This window comes from Acinonyx jubatus, chromosome A2 (genome assembly GCF_027475565.1).
Source record: "Acinonyx jubatus isolate Ajub_Pintada_27869175 chromosome A2, VMU_Ajub_asm_v1.0, whole genome shotgun sequence".
NCBI lineage: Eukaryota > Metazoa > Chordata > Mammalia > Carnivora > Felidae > Acinonyx > Acinonyx jubatus.
The window spans coordinates 19,188,050-19,205,123 of NC_069383.1; the positions used below are offsets into that span (position 1 = coordinate 19,188,050).

General features: G+C 43.2%; 1 protein-coding gene across 6 annotated transcripts in view; it reads right to left on the reverse strand.

The window, feature by feature from the left end:
- Positions 1-17,074, reverse strand: part of LRGUK (leucine rich repeats and guanylate kinase domain containing) — a 108,302-nt gene that overhangs the window by 49,715 nt on the left and 41,513 nt on the right. For all 6 annotated transcript variants that reach the window (XR_008296624.1, XR_008296626.1, XR_008296625.1 and 3 more), the window contains 4 exons: positions 15,791-15,897; positions 10,269-10,388; positions 4,569-4,665; positions 688-801 (listed from right to left, as the gene is read on the reverse strand). Coding sequence is in view for 3 of the 6 variants with exons in the window: in XM_015073048.3 (XP_014928534.2) it covers positions 688-801; positions 4,569-4,665; positions 10,269-10,388; positions 15,791-15,897 (438 nt within the window). In the remaining 3 variants the exon portion in view is untranslated. The remainder of the gene's footprint in view (positions 1-687; positions 802-4,568; positions 4,666-10,268; positions 10,389-15,790; positions 15,898-17,074) is intronic.

A 17,074-nucleotide genomic window follows, 5' to 3' on the forward strand; every position in this document is an offset into this window, starting at 1 on the left:
CCGACACGGGGCTCGAACTCACGAACCGCGAGATCTTGACCTGAGCCAAAGTCGGACGCTCAACCGACTGGGCCACCCAGGCGCCCCAAAAGTTATCTATTTTTAAAACAAATAAGTGAGGTAGTCACGGTTTTACCCTGGATATGGATTGGAAAGAAATTTCTGTATATTCCAGTTGCAGAAGATCACTGGGGAAGACAGGGTACAGGGGCAGAATCCTGAAATCTGCAAGTCTAAACTGCTCACAGCCTGGAAAGATCGTAACCAGCGAGCAACTGGAGTCACTGCCAGCATCAGCCACACATCTCCCACAGAGGATCAGAGAGCACGGCCAGCTGCACAGAGCCCCCAGGCAGGTCCGTAGCCTGTGAGAAGGAACTTTCCCTAATAGCACTTGAGATAAAGAGAGACTGCACCCTAGAATAAAAGGGATACTTTCGTGAGGAAATAACTTAGGAAATAAATCCTGAGGGGCACATCTATTCATAGTATATGTGTGCTATGTCTCGTACTATAACTCCTGTCATCGAATTGTTCATGTCTGGCCTCCCCCATACGAACCATAAGCTTCCCCCCCCTGCCTGGCAAGTGTGCTACCTGCACACCGTAGCCCCCTCCTCAACCCCAAATATATACATACAAACTCACACACACACGTTAAAAATACAGAGTGAAAAAAACACTTACTTCTATTTCCATGTGAACACAGCTTGCTAAACCGTCTCTTGCAATGGCTTCTATGGTGTCCCTACTTAATCCATAGTTGTGATTCCCATAATTAAATGTTAGAATGAACTTCCCCTGAAATTTGAGAGGTACAAAGATTTTCATGCAACAGCTGCCATACTCAACTTTAATATAAATAAAATTATTTGATGCCTTACTTTTATATGCTTCCGTAAAACCTATGAATATTAGCAATAATAGAAGGCTGACGATGGGTTTATGAAATTTAACACCCAAGTGTGGTAGAGAAATTTATACAGAATTCTCAGCTGGCAAAAAAAAAAAAAAATTAAGTTTCTGGAAATACGGTCATCTGCTGACAAAACATCCAGGGAGAGTAAAGGTCTCACCAAAGCTTACGGTAGAACAGACCATTTTGCTTACTTACCTGCTTCCTTGCCAACTGTGCACCATGAGCTGCCGTTGCTGAGAAAACAAAACTGATAGCCTGCCTTTTGCCTCGGCCACATGGGCTATGCGAACATACCAGGTACCGCAGAAAAAGCTCCCATTCCCCAAAGCCTTGCATTCTCAGATAAGCCTGAAGGCCATGAATTACAGGGACATCCGAAAACCTTTGCATCCTGAGATAAGCCATGAAAAACAGACCCTTTCTGCTTTTCCATATAAAACATAGCTTTGTATTGAAACTGCCCCAAATGTTATTCAACAGAATTGCTGTGTGCCCTCTAGTCATTTGAGGTTTAAAGGCTGCCTTCTATCTGTATTCTGGAAGCCCAGTTCTTCCCAAAGCTGTACTCCTTTGCAGAACAGTCCAGGTAAAAAAAAAAACAAAAAAAACCCAAAAAAAACCAAAAAAAAACATGGCTCTCAAAATTGTCTTTTTTTTCTTTGACAATATTAGATTTATTAAACCACTAGGTCTAATCTAAACTGGAAAGCTCATGACCAAAAAAATAAAAACATGAATGATCTTGGCAACTGTGACTCCTCGTGCACAGGATCTTCATATAAATGATGGAATGAAAATCTGCAAGGCTGAATCCCGTCAATCGAATCCCATCGAAAGGCAGCACCATCAGTAAGAACAGTAGCAGTGAGGGGCGCCTGGGTGGCTCCGTCGTTAAGTGTCTGACTTCAGCTCAGGTCCCGATCTCACGGTCCACAAGTTCAAGCCCAGCGTCGGGCTCTGTGCTGACAGCTCGGAGCCTGGAGCTTGCTTCGGCTTCTGTGTCTCCCTCTCTCTCTGCCCCTCCCACACTCCTGCTCTGTCTCTCTCTCCTTCAAAAATAAAAAAAGTTACAAAAAAAAAAAAAGAACGGTAGCAGTGAGGAGTCCTTTACACTACCTGCGCTTCCTGGGTCCAGAGGTTCTGGAGATTGGGGGGGATGGGAGACAGGCTAACTGTTGGAAGTGCATGAGACAGAGTATCTCCTGGGGTGGGTGGGTCTCTAGTGAATGAGTCTGCTATGGGTGATGAGGAAAATCCACACACCCCATAATCCAAAGAAGTTTATATCATGCATTCTAGAAGTTTACAACTCAACAGTAAATATCCTTGATATTTTACTCCCTCAATGTCATACCTTCTTTGTTCTTTGAAACAAATACTACGTTATCTTTTAATATATATATTGTTATCCAAATAGATAGGATAGATACCTGAATGTCCCATCAGGTATATACTTTGTCTTGTTTACTGTGACTCACCCTGTTTTCAAAATGTGTTCTTGAATCACTCTTCAGATATATACTATGAATTTGTTTACTTGTGTGTACAAGGGCCTCCCTTTGTGAATCCCAAACGTATTTTCTGGAAAAATGCAGAGTCGAAAGGAAGCCGGCACTGTACTTTTATATACAAAACAGGCCCTGTCGAACTTGTTTGTAAAGAACTGAGATGAAGTGGTCCTCCAGCTTCTGGATGGTCATCTTCCATTTCTTTCTGCTCGCGGACATCTTCATAAACAGCAACAGTCCTATTGCAGAAGCCTCCTCCAATAATCCTATTTCCACAAGTCAGGGAGCATATCTGCAGGGAAGTGACTGCATTCATGTGTTTAAAAAAGATTCGCGTGTCCGTAGGCATGCGACACGATGACCCTCGTGTTGGTGCTGGGGGATATGCAGCAGTACGTATGTGAGAGGGTGTGCGGCTCTGTAGGTCAGAGTGCGTGGCTGTGACTGGCCACAGCAGGTGTCCAAGGCTGGTGCATGCCACGGTGGGACAGGCTTCGTGGGTGGGCGTGGGGGAGGGTTCTGCGTACAGAAGGCTGCGTGTGTCGGTGTGACTGGCGACGCTGACAATGTGTCACGAGTTTATAACCTGTATGTTTGCCTCTTCATGAAACAGTCTTAAGCTCACTTTCAAGAAAAGGAACTCAGGGGCGCCTGGTGGGCTCAGGTGGTTAAGCATCCAACTTCGGCCCAGGTCCTGATCTCGCGGTCCGTGAGTTTGAGCCCCGCGTCAGGCTCTGTGCTGGCAGCTCGGAACCTGGAGCCTGCTTTGGATTCTGTGCCTCCCTCTCTCTCTGCGCAGCCCCCCCCCCAACTCACACTCTGTCTCTGTCTCTCAAAAATAAACATTAAAAAATGTTTTAAAAATCAAAAAAAAAAGGAGCTCAGAAACAAAATTCAAGTTGAAGAAAATGACATTATATTGAAGTAATAGATTTTAGCAGAAGCAGTAAAAACGAGTACTTCTCAAACACACGAGGATTTTGCAGAGGGAGTCAAACTGTATGAGCAAATATGGTGTACAAGTACAGCAATTTCTTAGACTAGGGATTGAACCAGACTTCCTTATTACTGATAGGATAAGGTAATAACATCAGGGAATAACATAAGGGAATAAGGTATATAAATAAGTTATTTATTTATATATATAAGGTTATAAATAAGGTAATAACATCAGGGAAGCAGACGGGGTACTGAGAACAGGTGAACTGAACCAAGAAAAAAATGTCTCAGACTCTAACAAGAGAAACCAACATGAATTTCATGAACTAGCTGCCTTTCAACCCAAAGAGCCCTAAAAGAATGCTTCTTACTAACGCTACTTACTAATAATGTTTCCTATCTCTATTAAGGCTTTTAGAAATATAAAATCCCAAAGTACTCTTGATACATTAAACTGAATTACCAAAATACAGCCCAAGGAGAGAAGATTATAAAGAATCTCTAGGATGTTCTTTTGACAAGGTTAGAGGGGAAACGGCCTAGGGATTGTAGGACTTAATCACTTGGGTTTCTCTGTGAACACAAGAAAAAAACACACACTGTGTGTAAAGTTGGCCATTCAAAACTAAACTCGTGGAAACGGCAGATCCCGTGCTTACACGGATCACAATTATGTGCACACAGTATAACGTGGAAGGTCAGGGCTGTATGTGTGCCCTGCTAACTGAATGGGACACACCGTGATGAAATGGTGCTTAGGGTGACGACCACGAGAAAGCCCCAGTTTTAGCAAACAGGAGCAGTCTCTGGACAGAGCACTCCAACGCCGAGGGAGGCTCAATTCACAAGTTTCGCACATCAGATCGGGTCTGTGAGAACTGCCTATCTTGAGTGAAGCCTCATCAATAACAGCAGCACCTGATAAACACAGATCGTGAGAACTTTTCGAAGTGCTCTTGTGTTTCCTTAAAATGTCTACTCATGTAGCTTTATTGAAAAGTTACAATATTCCCTCCAAGATCAAAAAATAAAGCAGCACGTGCACAAGGATGTGGAAGTGGTTTAAGAAAAAAAAAAAAAACAATCCAAGGAGAACACCTCTCTCAACAGACACAAAGCGTTTCTCGATTTTATCGCTAGTTCCTAATATTTCTAGCAGAGAACATGCATTTCTTGTGTGGTACAAAGGGGAACATTCTTACCATGTTTACCATTTCATCAAAAACTTCTTGAGAGATAAAATGATAATCGACTCGATCCCCCTCTCCAAAGTAAGGTGGTCTTGTGGTGTGACAGGCCCTGAAAACAGAGTAGATAACCAGTCTACTTCTAGCAGCTTGAGATTCGAAATGGAAAAGGTTTTGGTAAAAGTATGTTTTCAAAAGTTGAAGTTGATCCGTGGATCGTGAATTGGGAAACAACATGGTTGTGAAAACGCTGTGGTTTCAAAGCTCTAGGCTACATTCAGCTGCTCTGACTCTACAGGGATTGTAGAAATGTGAGGTCATCAACACCTGATGTTTACTTGTTGTTTACCACCTTGGAACCAGCCCCTCTGCTGTCACACTACTTCCGGCAATAGAACGATGTCTACTTCTCATATATTTCCACCCAAGTGTTTTCGTGTCCTCTCTGTTCTGTGGGCACTTTCGCACTCCCCTCCTCATTCCTCCACCTGGCTAGCCCACTTGTCTTCCAGGACTCAAGTTACATGTCCTCCCCAAGCCCAAAAGCCTTCCCACCCCCTATCGCTGATTACACACCTCTTCTGTCCGCGCCCATTACCCTCATTGTCTGCCATCGATTATATCGCACCCAGGTCCCTGTTCAGGACCCCATCGCCTCCGTGCTGCCAGTACTCGATACCAGGGATGAGCCTCGCACGGGAACCAGTGAATGGAGATCTCAGCTCAGTTCTCTGATCACTGACTGCAACAGCGCCCCCATCCGGTCCCCAGCTCCCACTTACTCTCTGTCACCAAAACTGCCTTCTTTTATCCACATGTCTGGCTTTTCCCTGTCCTTCCCAGCGGGATGTAGGACTCATGAGGACAGGCCTTTTCTTGTCCATCTTACTTGCTACTGTATTCCCCTGCTCATAGCAGGCATTCACTAGGTATCCATAACATGAATGAGTAAATGAGACCTGTGGAGTGGGTAACAGGTGTGATGAACTCTATTTTGCGGAGGACAATAAAAATGGCCAGTCTAAGGCCACAGAGCAGGCCAGTGTCAGTCCCAGAACTAGAAGACAGGGTCCCAGCTAGCCCAGGACTCTCGATTTCCTCCCATTCTGACGTCTCGTGTTAAGTTCTGGGAACGCAGGCTGACTTTTATTATCCCGTGGTTTTAAAACAGGAGATGAAAATAGCTAGACGTTCAACGTGTTATTTCATTTATTCCTCACAAGAAAAACCACGAGGCGGGGATTATTGTTTTCATTTTACAGACAATGAAACTGAGGCACAGCAATTAAGTGAGTGACTAAGTAGCAATGCCAGGATGACTCCCTGTCAATTCCTGTTACGATCATGCTAAGTGGGTAAAGTCACAACCCTCAAAAGCCTCTCCATTACAAAGCCAAAGCCAAGTTTTTATAATTCATCCCACTGTTTCCCTTCCATTATAATCAAGAATTAACTAGACTGGTAAATTTTAAGGTCTTAACATTACATTTGAATTATATACCTGGGAAAGAGAGTATATTCTAAGACTGTCAAAACAGCGCGACATTTGTTTTGTTGTGCGAATACACTGGCATCTCTTCACACACCTCAGCAGGGCCCCGAGACCCTCTGTCTATTGGTGTCCTTGACAGTCAGGAAAGATAAATCAGGGACTTGGCATCCCGTGCTGTACACCCTTAGCATAGCCTTTATGCACCGTGCCGGATTTGCATTTTCCAACAAAGGGATTGAGCGGCAGGAATTTTTTCAGAATTTCTAAAAGGAAGACACGGCAAAGAAGTCATCTGAAGCTTCTAGGCAGGTAAATAAAGAGAAGGCTTCACTGACGTGGAGCATGCGGATGACAGAGCCTGTATCCGCCGTGAAAACTTCTATGAAGAAGGACCTAAGATGACCTGTGGGTTTTTGAATCCTGTCATCCAATTTTCACATGCAGAAATGTTCGCTGCGAAGCATGCTCCCCAAATGCGAACATCTGAAAAAGGAAATGCTGCAGAGTGAAAGCACGGTTGCACTAAACTTACTTAGCAAAGAAATGATGCCAAATTTTAGACAAAGAAATTTGCTCGGGCCATCACCTTCAGTAGCCTTCTTCTCCCCTGTCTAAGGGCAATTCTATTCCAAGAGTTTATTATTTACTAATGGATTTACTAGTTAAGTCATGGTGAACAGTTAACTCATGGTTTGCAAAGGGAGCCACACGAAAAGAACGGAGTTAGACACTGGTCCTGAGGGTTACGAGTGAGGTTAGACATTTGAAAGGCTCGTTCATGGGCCAGCTGTCGTGAAGGATCCTAGCAAACCAAGTCTGTGGAGAGGAGATGATCAGGAGGGGAAGGGATCCACAAGGTCAGACCCAACAATGGAATGGTAAAATATCCAGAGAAAAGTAATAGGAAGAAAAGATGTCTAAGACGAGTTAGCAGTTGGATGAGGAAGTAGAAATGTTTTCAGTTTGATTCAGAAGAACACAGTTTTAGAATCTCAATTCTGGACCAGATTGCCTCAGGAAATAACAAACTTCTTGTTACTGCAAATACTGAGGCAGAGGTTTGGCTGTGAGCACATCTAAACTCAAGCACGTGATAGCATGCCATGTGTTGGTAAGTGAACTCTTTCAAAGGCTACCCACAAAAGCCCAGGTCTCCCTAAGGCATCCGGTAGGAAATTTAAATTGGTCCTAATGCTCAACGCAAATATGCGTCGATTAACTGCTGGACATTTAAAGAGACCATCAGCACATATGATTCCAGCACACGCTGTCTGAGTATCAAATCCCAGGAAGCCACTGTCCCGTCCACTTGCCCGTAACTACACATCACTTCCTAACTCATGCCATCACCGGCCGTTACTGTACCCCAGCTGGTCTCCCTGTATCCAGTCTTCCCTGCCCCACCCTCTGCCAAGCTTCCGGCCGGGCGCACTTTCTGGAACGCAGCGGTCGTCATGACACCCCCTACTTGCAGAGCCTTTACGATCAGACTCCTGTCTACTTTTCTGGTCTTCTCTTCTGCCATCTCCCTCTGTACTTCCAAGTCTTGCCGTATTCCAGAGCGTACTTTCAGTCCAGCAAATGCACCCATCGTTCTCTCTGTCTGGAAGGCACCCGTTCAAGTTCCACATCCCATTTACCTTCTACTCTTCCTATCCCAGAGGCTCTTTACTTCCCTCATCAGAGCACCCACCAAACTCCCTTGTTAGCCAGCATTTACCTGTCAGAATCCCATGCTAGACTGTAAGCTCCCAGGGCAAGACCACGTCTGTTTGTTTTACAGCTTACAGCCTGCACGTGGCCCGTGCTCAATAAACAAAGATTAGATGAATAAATGAGCCATTCTACTAGTATGTCACATCTGTATAAATAGACATTAGACTAGACTGAATTTAGGTAACTGTAGCTCATAGATCTCATGTAGCTAAGTAGCTATGGTCTTTTACTTTACTGCACTCCAGGGCTAAATAAAAATAAAATAAACTTGGTAGTCAACATCATGAAAAAGGTTACAAAAATGGAGATTGCTGTAAATTGGAGGTCTAAGAAAGAAAATAAGGTTTTCCTTTCGTGACTATTCATATCACTTTCAAGGCTTAAATCTGGAAGGTGCCCAGGTGTACTGGCATCGTTTTACGTTTCTCTCATTATTCATTACTCATCCAGGGAGCCACTGATTTGTGTGGTGATATTAAGGTTGGAAAGAGAGGGATTTTGAAGCCAGTCGATTCATATCTCCAGGCCACGTATAACTAATACAGGAAAAGAAGGAACATCCAACCTATTTCTAAAACCAAGAACAAACGGAAAAATCAAATCCTAAAACAAGTCCAGAATCTCTCAGCCACACCAACACTTGTTATATCACGATGTTTTCCTTTTCATATTTTTATATCTGGATATGCAACTTGGTGTGTGAGAATTTCATTGAATGTCTCCGTCATGGGTCAATGTAATGTAAAAAGGAAGACAAAATACCAAGAGACAATGAAATAGAAGGGAAAGAAAAGATTCAGGCAAATGGCAGAGAAAGTGCCTTTGTGAATGCTTACGTGTTTCATGATGAAACTGTATTTGTGCCTTTTTTTTTCCATGTAATTAAAAATCAATAAAAAATTATGTTGGGTAAAGAATAAAAAGATCTACACAAGAGCAATGACTTGCCCCTGAGGATGTGCTTTGGTTTTATCATTTGGTTTAATTAGAAAGTTGTTGCATATAAAGTAGTACTATCTTACTTTCCCAACAGATGAGATTCCTAGCTATCTGCTATCTCTTTTTTTGTAATCCAATGATATGATCTTTGATCCATGCCTGGATGGAATTCTTACAATGATGGGCCATTGAGCGAATGGAAAACAAACATTAAATCAGTCACAAACATGATGGATAAGTATCCTAATAAGTGGAAAACCAGGATTTAATAAAAATGAATAATTAGAAGGCCCACCCAGGCGAGAACACAGAAGCAGACTGGATCAAAATCTTGGTGAGGAGTTAACGAACACCTCCAAGAACACATCCGATCCAGCACGACCCACAACGTGTATCACAGACAAATATGAAGGACCTGGCTCCCAACATTCACCACATAATTAAAAGGAAATCTAATCAGAGAAAGCCTTGGTTCCAGGTTTCATATTGGCACAACAGTCAGGATACATCTTTTCTGCCCTAGTTTGACCTTCCATTCATTGCGTTCCACTTATCATTTAAAACAGGTTCGGCACCTCTCTACAGACAGAATGGTACACTATGCTTTTTTTCCCCTACCGTTAAGTTTTAATTTATTTTTGTTACTTCAGGGTGCTTAAAATATATTAATGAATAAATCATCCTATATATTTGAATCCTCGAGTTGTTCAAATGAGGCATGTAATTTTAGATATCTAAATAAATGGACCTGTTTAAAATAGTATTTACATTGTTCGAACATGTATAGCTTAAGGGAATGGAAGGCATTAGAAAATGATTTGTATGTATTTCTCTGGCTGTCCTAAATATCTTCGCAGCCACCTCCTCCGGTCACCGACAAACATTACTAATCTAGAAGTAATTGCTTTGCCGTATGTCAAAATGAAGAGGAAACCGGTTTAAAAGACCACAGTGGTTAACTCTGACTCCCGGAAACCTTTAAAAAGTCTGTAAAGCCAGCTGAAGACTTTTTGAATGGTCCTTTTTTTGGCGGGGGGGATTGTCCTCTATTTTAACCAGACCATTAGGGAATCACAGAGCAAAACATTTGCTCCAGAAAACTGGAGTGTACTGAATGCTGACCCAGGGGAATGGAAAAATGCTGCTCTTTCTCTTTCCTTCCTCCTGAAATATCCCTCCAAAGAGGAAGATCCGTGGGGAGGGAAGCAAGTGGACGGCAGAGGGTGGGAGCGGCGGTCCCAGGTACACACACTAGCCCACACACCTGGCGGCACGGTCACGTCATGTGGTAACAGGATGAGCCCGTGTTCCAATGCCACCAGGCTTCACCAACAATACGTGTGTTTCCAAACCTTGGAGAGTGATTTCGGCTGCCAGGGAATGAAGTTAAGCATCTGGGGAATTGAAGATGCAGGGTGTATGGCGGTGTAATCAACGGCCAAGAAGCTGATACCCCTCCTATAGACCTTTCTGAGCTCGCTTAAAATTAACAGCCGAAATGAGCAAAAGCCTTACCAGCCAGTGAACATTACCATTTCACAGCCTTACCAGCCCACGAACAAACTCACCCGTATCTGAAGTAAGCGCTGAGCTGTCTGCAGAGGCGGTGAGCGAGCTCTCGTTTGCCACAGGCTTCAGGACCGGCCAGCACCAGCATGGGATAAGGGGCGTCCAGGCGAGGAAGAGTGCTGGAACACAGGCAGGCAGTGGGTGAGGGCCTGGGCCAATCGGATACACACCCAGGGGGCGGGGTCTACACCACAGTCACACTAAGGTCAATGACTGAGCCCTTGCTGCATGCAGGCGCTGGAGAGAAGCCTCGTCCTACTTTCCCGAGCAAGTTGATGATAATATGCCCAAAATAGCATTCACAGCGTAGATAACAAACAAAATCCAAATGTATGTCAGTTTACTTGAACATTTTTTTAATGGTTTTTATTTTTTTTATATGTTTATTTATTTATTTATTTTTGAGAGAGAGAGAGAGTGAAGGCACAAGCAGGGGTGGGGCAGAGAGAGACAAAGAATGTGAAGCAGCCTCTAGGCTTTGCATGATCGGTGCAGAGCCTGACGTGGGGCTCGAACCCACAAACCGTGAGATCATGACCTGAGCCGAAGTCGGACACTTAACCAACTGAGCCACCCAGGCGCCCCAATGATATTTATTTTTGAGATGGGGATGAGCAAGGGATGTGGCAGAGAGGGAGACACAGAATCTGAAGCAGGCTCTAGGCTCTGAGCTGTCAGCACAGAGCCCAATGCGGGGCTCGAACCCACGAACCGTGAGATCATGACCTGAGTGGAAGTCAGATGCCTAACCAACTGAGCCACCCAGGCACCCTTTGAACAACATTTTTAAAAGGAAAAAATATGGTAAGATGTATTAGTTCTTGCTTGATAAAAGTATTTCCTCAAGAACTTAAAAACGAAAGTTCTGTGAGAAGTTGTAACATCCATACCTACTGAATTAGAACACAGACATGCAATGAAAATGGTAACAATTAAAATTGACCTGAGCAGTCACTATGTGCCAGGCACTATTCTAGGAGTCCTACATACATTACCTTCATGTAATTATTACAGGATGATAATGAAGATATTTCTATCATTATCCCCGCTGCACACATGAAGAAACAGAAGTCCAGAGAGGTTAACTTGCTCAAAGTTAGCAGCTAATAGGTAACAGCTAATACAGGAATCTGGGCATGGCTTCTGGGCCTGAAAGACTAGAATAAGGAAGAAAATCTCCGGCTACCAGCTGGGCTGAAGTGTGTGAACTCCACTCGTGCCACAACTATAGAAATACAGAATAAAATCTACTTTAAAAATACAAGGCTGAGGTGTGGATTCTATGAAGAAGAATGGAAGTGGTGGCAGCATAATTTTTCAGTGTCTCTGAACATCCACAGAAAAAACAGAAAAAAGCTGAGAGCAAACACCCATGGCTGACATGTATAACAAAATCCGATGAGGAAGTATCTCCATGCACCACAAACCCACAAGCCTTGCACAGTGCTGGAATCTGTGCAGGGGGGCAAAAGGGCAGCAAATGACAGACCTGAAAGAAAGGGAACCCCAAAAGAGCCAGGGGCATCCACTGCAAAGCAAGCAGGCTGAAACTACGTGAACAAAAATCTGTACATCAATGGTCATCATACCTGGATTTGTAATAGTCCCAACATGGAATCACCCCACGTTTTTCAAGAGATGGAATGGTTAAACTCACTGTGGCACATCCATGCGAGGAATATGACTCAGCAATAAAAAGGGCTGAACTACTGATGTATCCAAGAACTTGGATGGATCTCCAGAAAATAAGGCTAAGTAAAAAATTTTTTAAAAAGCCAGTCTCAAAAGGTTATATACTACATGATTCTATTTGTATAACATTCTTGAAATGACAACAGTACAGAGATGGAGAATAGACCACCGGTTGCCAGGGGTTGGGGGGAGATGAGTAGGGAGGTGGCTAAGGCTCTACAAGGGAAGGACAGGGACCCTTGTGACAAAACTCGTCCTTACTGATGCTCATATGATCTACACAGGTGATAAAATTGCATAGAACTAAATGAACACACGAGTCAATGCAAAGCTGGTGAAACGTGATCAGATTCGTGGACTGCATCAATGTCAATTTCCTGGTTTTGATATTCTACTATAGCTAGGCAAGATACCACCACTGGGGGAAACATACAGAATTTCTCTGTATTATCTCTTACAAAATCATGCGAATCTAAAATGACCTCAAGGTAAAATTTTTGTTAATGATCAAAGGGAAAAAAACTGAAAAAGTGACAAATACTGAATATAGGCAAAGGAGATCTTCTTCCTGAAAGAGAAAACCAAAGCAGAGGAACAGAACAAATATTTAAGACTGTAATTCATGAATACTTTCCTGAAATAAAAAATAGTAATAATAATTACAAAACTATACATTGAAAAAATACACAGCATACCTGGGAGTATTAGCCCAAAATGACCAGTAACGAATAACACTAAGACCCAGTCTAGTACATGATCAAACTTTAAAGAAAAAGAAACCTATTCAGCTAGAAAAAGAGAATACCTGACTTACAAGGGAAAGAACACCGTGTATCAGATTTTGATGGCTGTTTTGCATCCCCCCAAAAAAGAGTAACATCTTTAATATATTCAAGGAAAATAGTGTGAGCCATGGATTTTAAACATAGCAAAAATGACTTTCAAGTATGAAGGGCAGAGAATATTATCAACATGCAAGAGTTCAAGGGATACCGATCCATCCCATAGTGCATCCTAAGGAGTCTACTGGAGAACAAGCTTCACAAGACCAAATACGGGAGGAGACCTCAAAATAAGGACTGGCAGTGAGCAATATACATGCGGTTATCCATACACCTGAGACCAAATGACAGCAAAGGAGGAAGTATGGGGTGTGATGGATATACATTCTGACAATATAAATATGGTACACTATTTTTAAAGCAGGTGATTGACACTTACATAAAATATATACAGTAGGCAAATTCATAAGGCTAGAAACTAGATATGAAGTCTCCGGGGACTGGGGGTAGCAGGCAGCGGGCAGCTACTGCTTAGTGGTTATAGCTTCTGTCTGGGGAGATGAAAAAGTTCTGGAAACAGGCAGAGGTAATGGTTGCACAATAGTGTGAATATAATTCATGCCGCTCAACTGTAACTCTAAAATAGCTAAAATGGCAAATTTTGTTATATATACTTTACCACAAAAAAAATAGGGGGGGTGATGGGAAGAGTATAGGTGAAGTGAAGTATGATCTCAACGTTTTCAGTAATCGCATTGGTGATAGTATTAACACTGATACTGCTGTGCTGCAATAGGGGATTTTCAAAAAGTAATTACGGGATATTCTCAATCCATCTTCCTATTGTGTCTCTGGCTTGGGAGGAAAGGATGATACAGATGTGATAGAGAGGAGAGAGGATAAGTAAAAGTTCAATCAGGGGCGCCTGGGTGGCTCAGCTGGTTAAGCGTCTTTTGGCTCAGGTTATGATCTTGCGGTTCGTGAGTTTGAGCCCCACGTTGGGCTCTGTGTTGACAGTGAGGAGCCTGAAGCCTGCTTCAAATTCTGTGTCTCCCTCTCTCTGTGCTCTTCCCTTGCTCACGCTCTGTCTCTCTCCCTTTCAAAAATAAATAAAACATTTAAAAATTTTTTGAAAAAAAGCTCAATCAACAATCATCTTGAAATTGGATTGTATCACTAGGAATTCAAGAGATATTTGTCATCTATCTGTAAATAGATACAGATAGATCTAGTTCGATATAGACTAGATATAAGCAGATTGAATAGATGTAGAGACATATAAATAGATAAACAGGATAGATAGAATACACCAATAGGCGGGTGCATAGATGGGCAGATGGATGGATGGATGGATGGATGGATGGAAGGAAGGAAGGAAGGAAGGAAGGAAGGAAGGAAGGAAGGAAGATGGAAGGAAGGAGGAAGGAAGGAAGGAAGGAAGGAAGGAAGGAAGGAAGGAAGGAAGGAAGGAAGGAAGGAAGGAAGGAAAGAAGGAACACCTTCCTAGATCTGTCCGCTAAAAAGCCTAACAACGGGCAACTCAGTAGCAGTGATTATCTCTAGCCACCCAGATTGTGACTGAGAAGTACCTTTTCTCACTGAAACAAACCAGGGCTTCTGGGAGAAGTGGTTGATTGCAGAGTTTGGACAGGGCTTGTACAACACGAGCCTGGAGAACTTTGTCGTAGCAGAGAGCAAGAAAGCTATCAGCGACTACAAGGCTAGAGTCAAGATTCTGCCAGGTAACTTTAATGTTGCACCCTCACCCCAGTCATGCCAGGGGAAGGGACAGTGGCTCCCCAATAATGCAGTGTAAAAGTCCTAAGGTCAAGAGTTAGGGTTCCCTACTGGCCCAGCCTGGGAAGGGCAACGGTAGGCCTGCCCCTGTCTCCATGAGTTTGTCACAGTGAACTCTGCTCCATTCTGGAGCATCTGGGGCTGCTTGGCCATTTGCTCTTGTCTATTCGAAAGCCAGAAATGATGAAGAAATACGTGTTTTTCAGACAGTGGTGTAAATTTCTTTGATACATATTTTTATATAAATGTACCCGAAAGCATGAAACAACTAGCAATCTCATAAACTAGGAAAGAAATACAATGAAGACATAAATGCCCTTCTTTTAAATCAAATGTGCCTTTCCAGATATATGCAAATAAATGATAAATCATTTCACCTAGAGGGCTACCATAAATATATAAAACTGTCAATGTCTATATTATTAAATTACATGTAAAAACTCATGTCCTGGATGCAAAATAAAACATCGTGCTCTCTGTGGGAAACCAACCACGTGAAGTACAGAAGCAAATACCACATAAAGAAGAGAAGCCATGTATAACGAAGAGATTGTTACGAGTATTTTTTAAATGCCTTCGGGTACTGACAGAATTTCTATAATGTACTTATAGCATAAATGGCCAGCTGCTCCAACAGATTGTTTAAAAAGAAGCAGAGAAACTGTGGCAAATCTGTCTTTGAACTCAGAGGTGAGAGATCTGTTCATGTGATCTAGCAAGCTGGGTGACTCACAAGTACAGTGGAGTCAGTATTAAGTCTATCGCAGGTTTCCCCTCAGCTAGCCGGCTTCCTTCGATGGACCCTCCAATAATCTGCATTCACGGATGTTCTCTGACAGGCGTATCTAGCATTCATTCACTCATAGCTAAGGAAAAATTCACAGTGGATAGAAATCATCACGATTCTCTTTTCATGACACATAGGTCTGTGGTTCTGTCCGACGGCAGGAAAGGGGACACATTTTGAAACATCTTGTTTCACTGTCCTCTGTCCTAGGCCAGCTGCCATTCAAGGGGCTAGCTGAGAAAGGGAAGATGAATGCACTCTTCTGCACACTTGGGACAACACCGATGAGCGAACCCCATGCTCAAGCATATGATGACCATCACTCTAACTGAGTCAGCCAAATAAAGACCCTTCCCTCGGAGATGAGAAAGGGGTGAGTCACAGAACGGAGGGCTAAGGCAGACGAGGATGTTGTCCTGAGCTTTCCGCCCTGAGTTTTACCCCGGGGACCCCAAATGAATACCTGTCAAAGATCCTCTGTGGCTGCATCACGCTGTTGAGGACATGGGTCAGGTGATCCTGGGCTGCGACCACTTCTGGGGGAGGGTTGTACCTATTCACTGCCGCAACCTTTTCCAGAATTAGAAATGCAAGAGGAAAAACATACATTTCTAAAAAGAAGACAAGTCTCAGATTTAACAAAACATTCTAGACATGCAACCAGGTATGGAAAATAACTCATGCTCACGGACCTTTGTGCTCAGTCTTCACGTCTACTCTAACTTTCCTAAAATCTAAATAATGACAATTATTTTAAAATATGAAACCAGAGGCGCCTGGCTGGCTCAGTCGGTTGAGTGTCCAGCACTTGGTTTCAGTTCAGGGCATGGTCTCGTGGTTTGTGGGTTCAAGTCCCGCGTCAGGCTCTGCTCTGACAGCCTGCTTGGGATTTTCTCTTTACCCTCTCTGCCCCTCCCTCACTTGTTCGTTCTTTCTCTCTCTGTCTCAAAATACAAAAAATAAATAAATAAACATTTAAAAATAAAATAAAATAAGGAGCCGGAGTCTTTGAGTTCCCTACTTCTTTATGCTTCCTGGTTTGGGAGGGGAGAAAACGAAAACAAAATCTCTAAAGCCTGAGATTACACTTTTAGTGCGAGTTGCAGGAATGAAATACATAGTTCTAGATTCCAGGTCGTGGATACTGCAGGGATGTTTTTCTCATGCCATCTCATTAAGAACTACCTCAAAGATCTCAAATTCTACCCAGATCTCCTCTTCTTTCAGAAAGCGTCCTTGGGGTGCCTGGGTGGCGCAGTCGGTTGAGCGTCCGACTTCGGCCGGGTCACGATCTCGCGGTCCGTGAGTTCGAGCCCCACGTCAGGCTCTGGGCTGATGGCTCAGAGCCTGGAGCCTGTTTCCGATTCTGTGTCTCCCTCCCTATCTGCCCCTCCCCCGTTCATGCTCTGTCTCTCTCTGTCCCAAAAATAAATAAACACTGAAAAAAAAAAAGCGTCCTCTGTTCAAAGATAGGGGTCTTTCCCCCTTATAACGTACACGTCTCTACGCTCTGGTCCTTGTCACCCTCAAAATACATTAGCCTCATGTACCACACCTCTACTTAATGCATACTTTCCAACTGCATTCCCTCTGCAAGATGTTAAAGGGAAAATCTAGTAAGTGCCTCTGAGTTTGAGAATAATGATACACTAGCATCCCTAACTATTTTTAACCGCGATTTCAGAAAGGCACTTATGAAATGGAATATCTGCCCCTCTACATATTTATACCTATTTTGATTCTCATC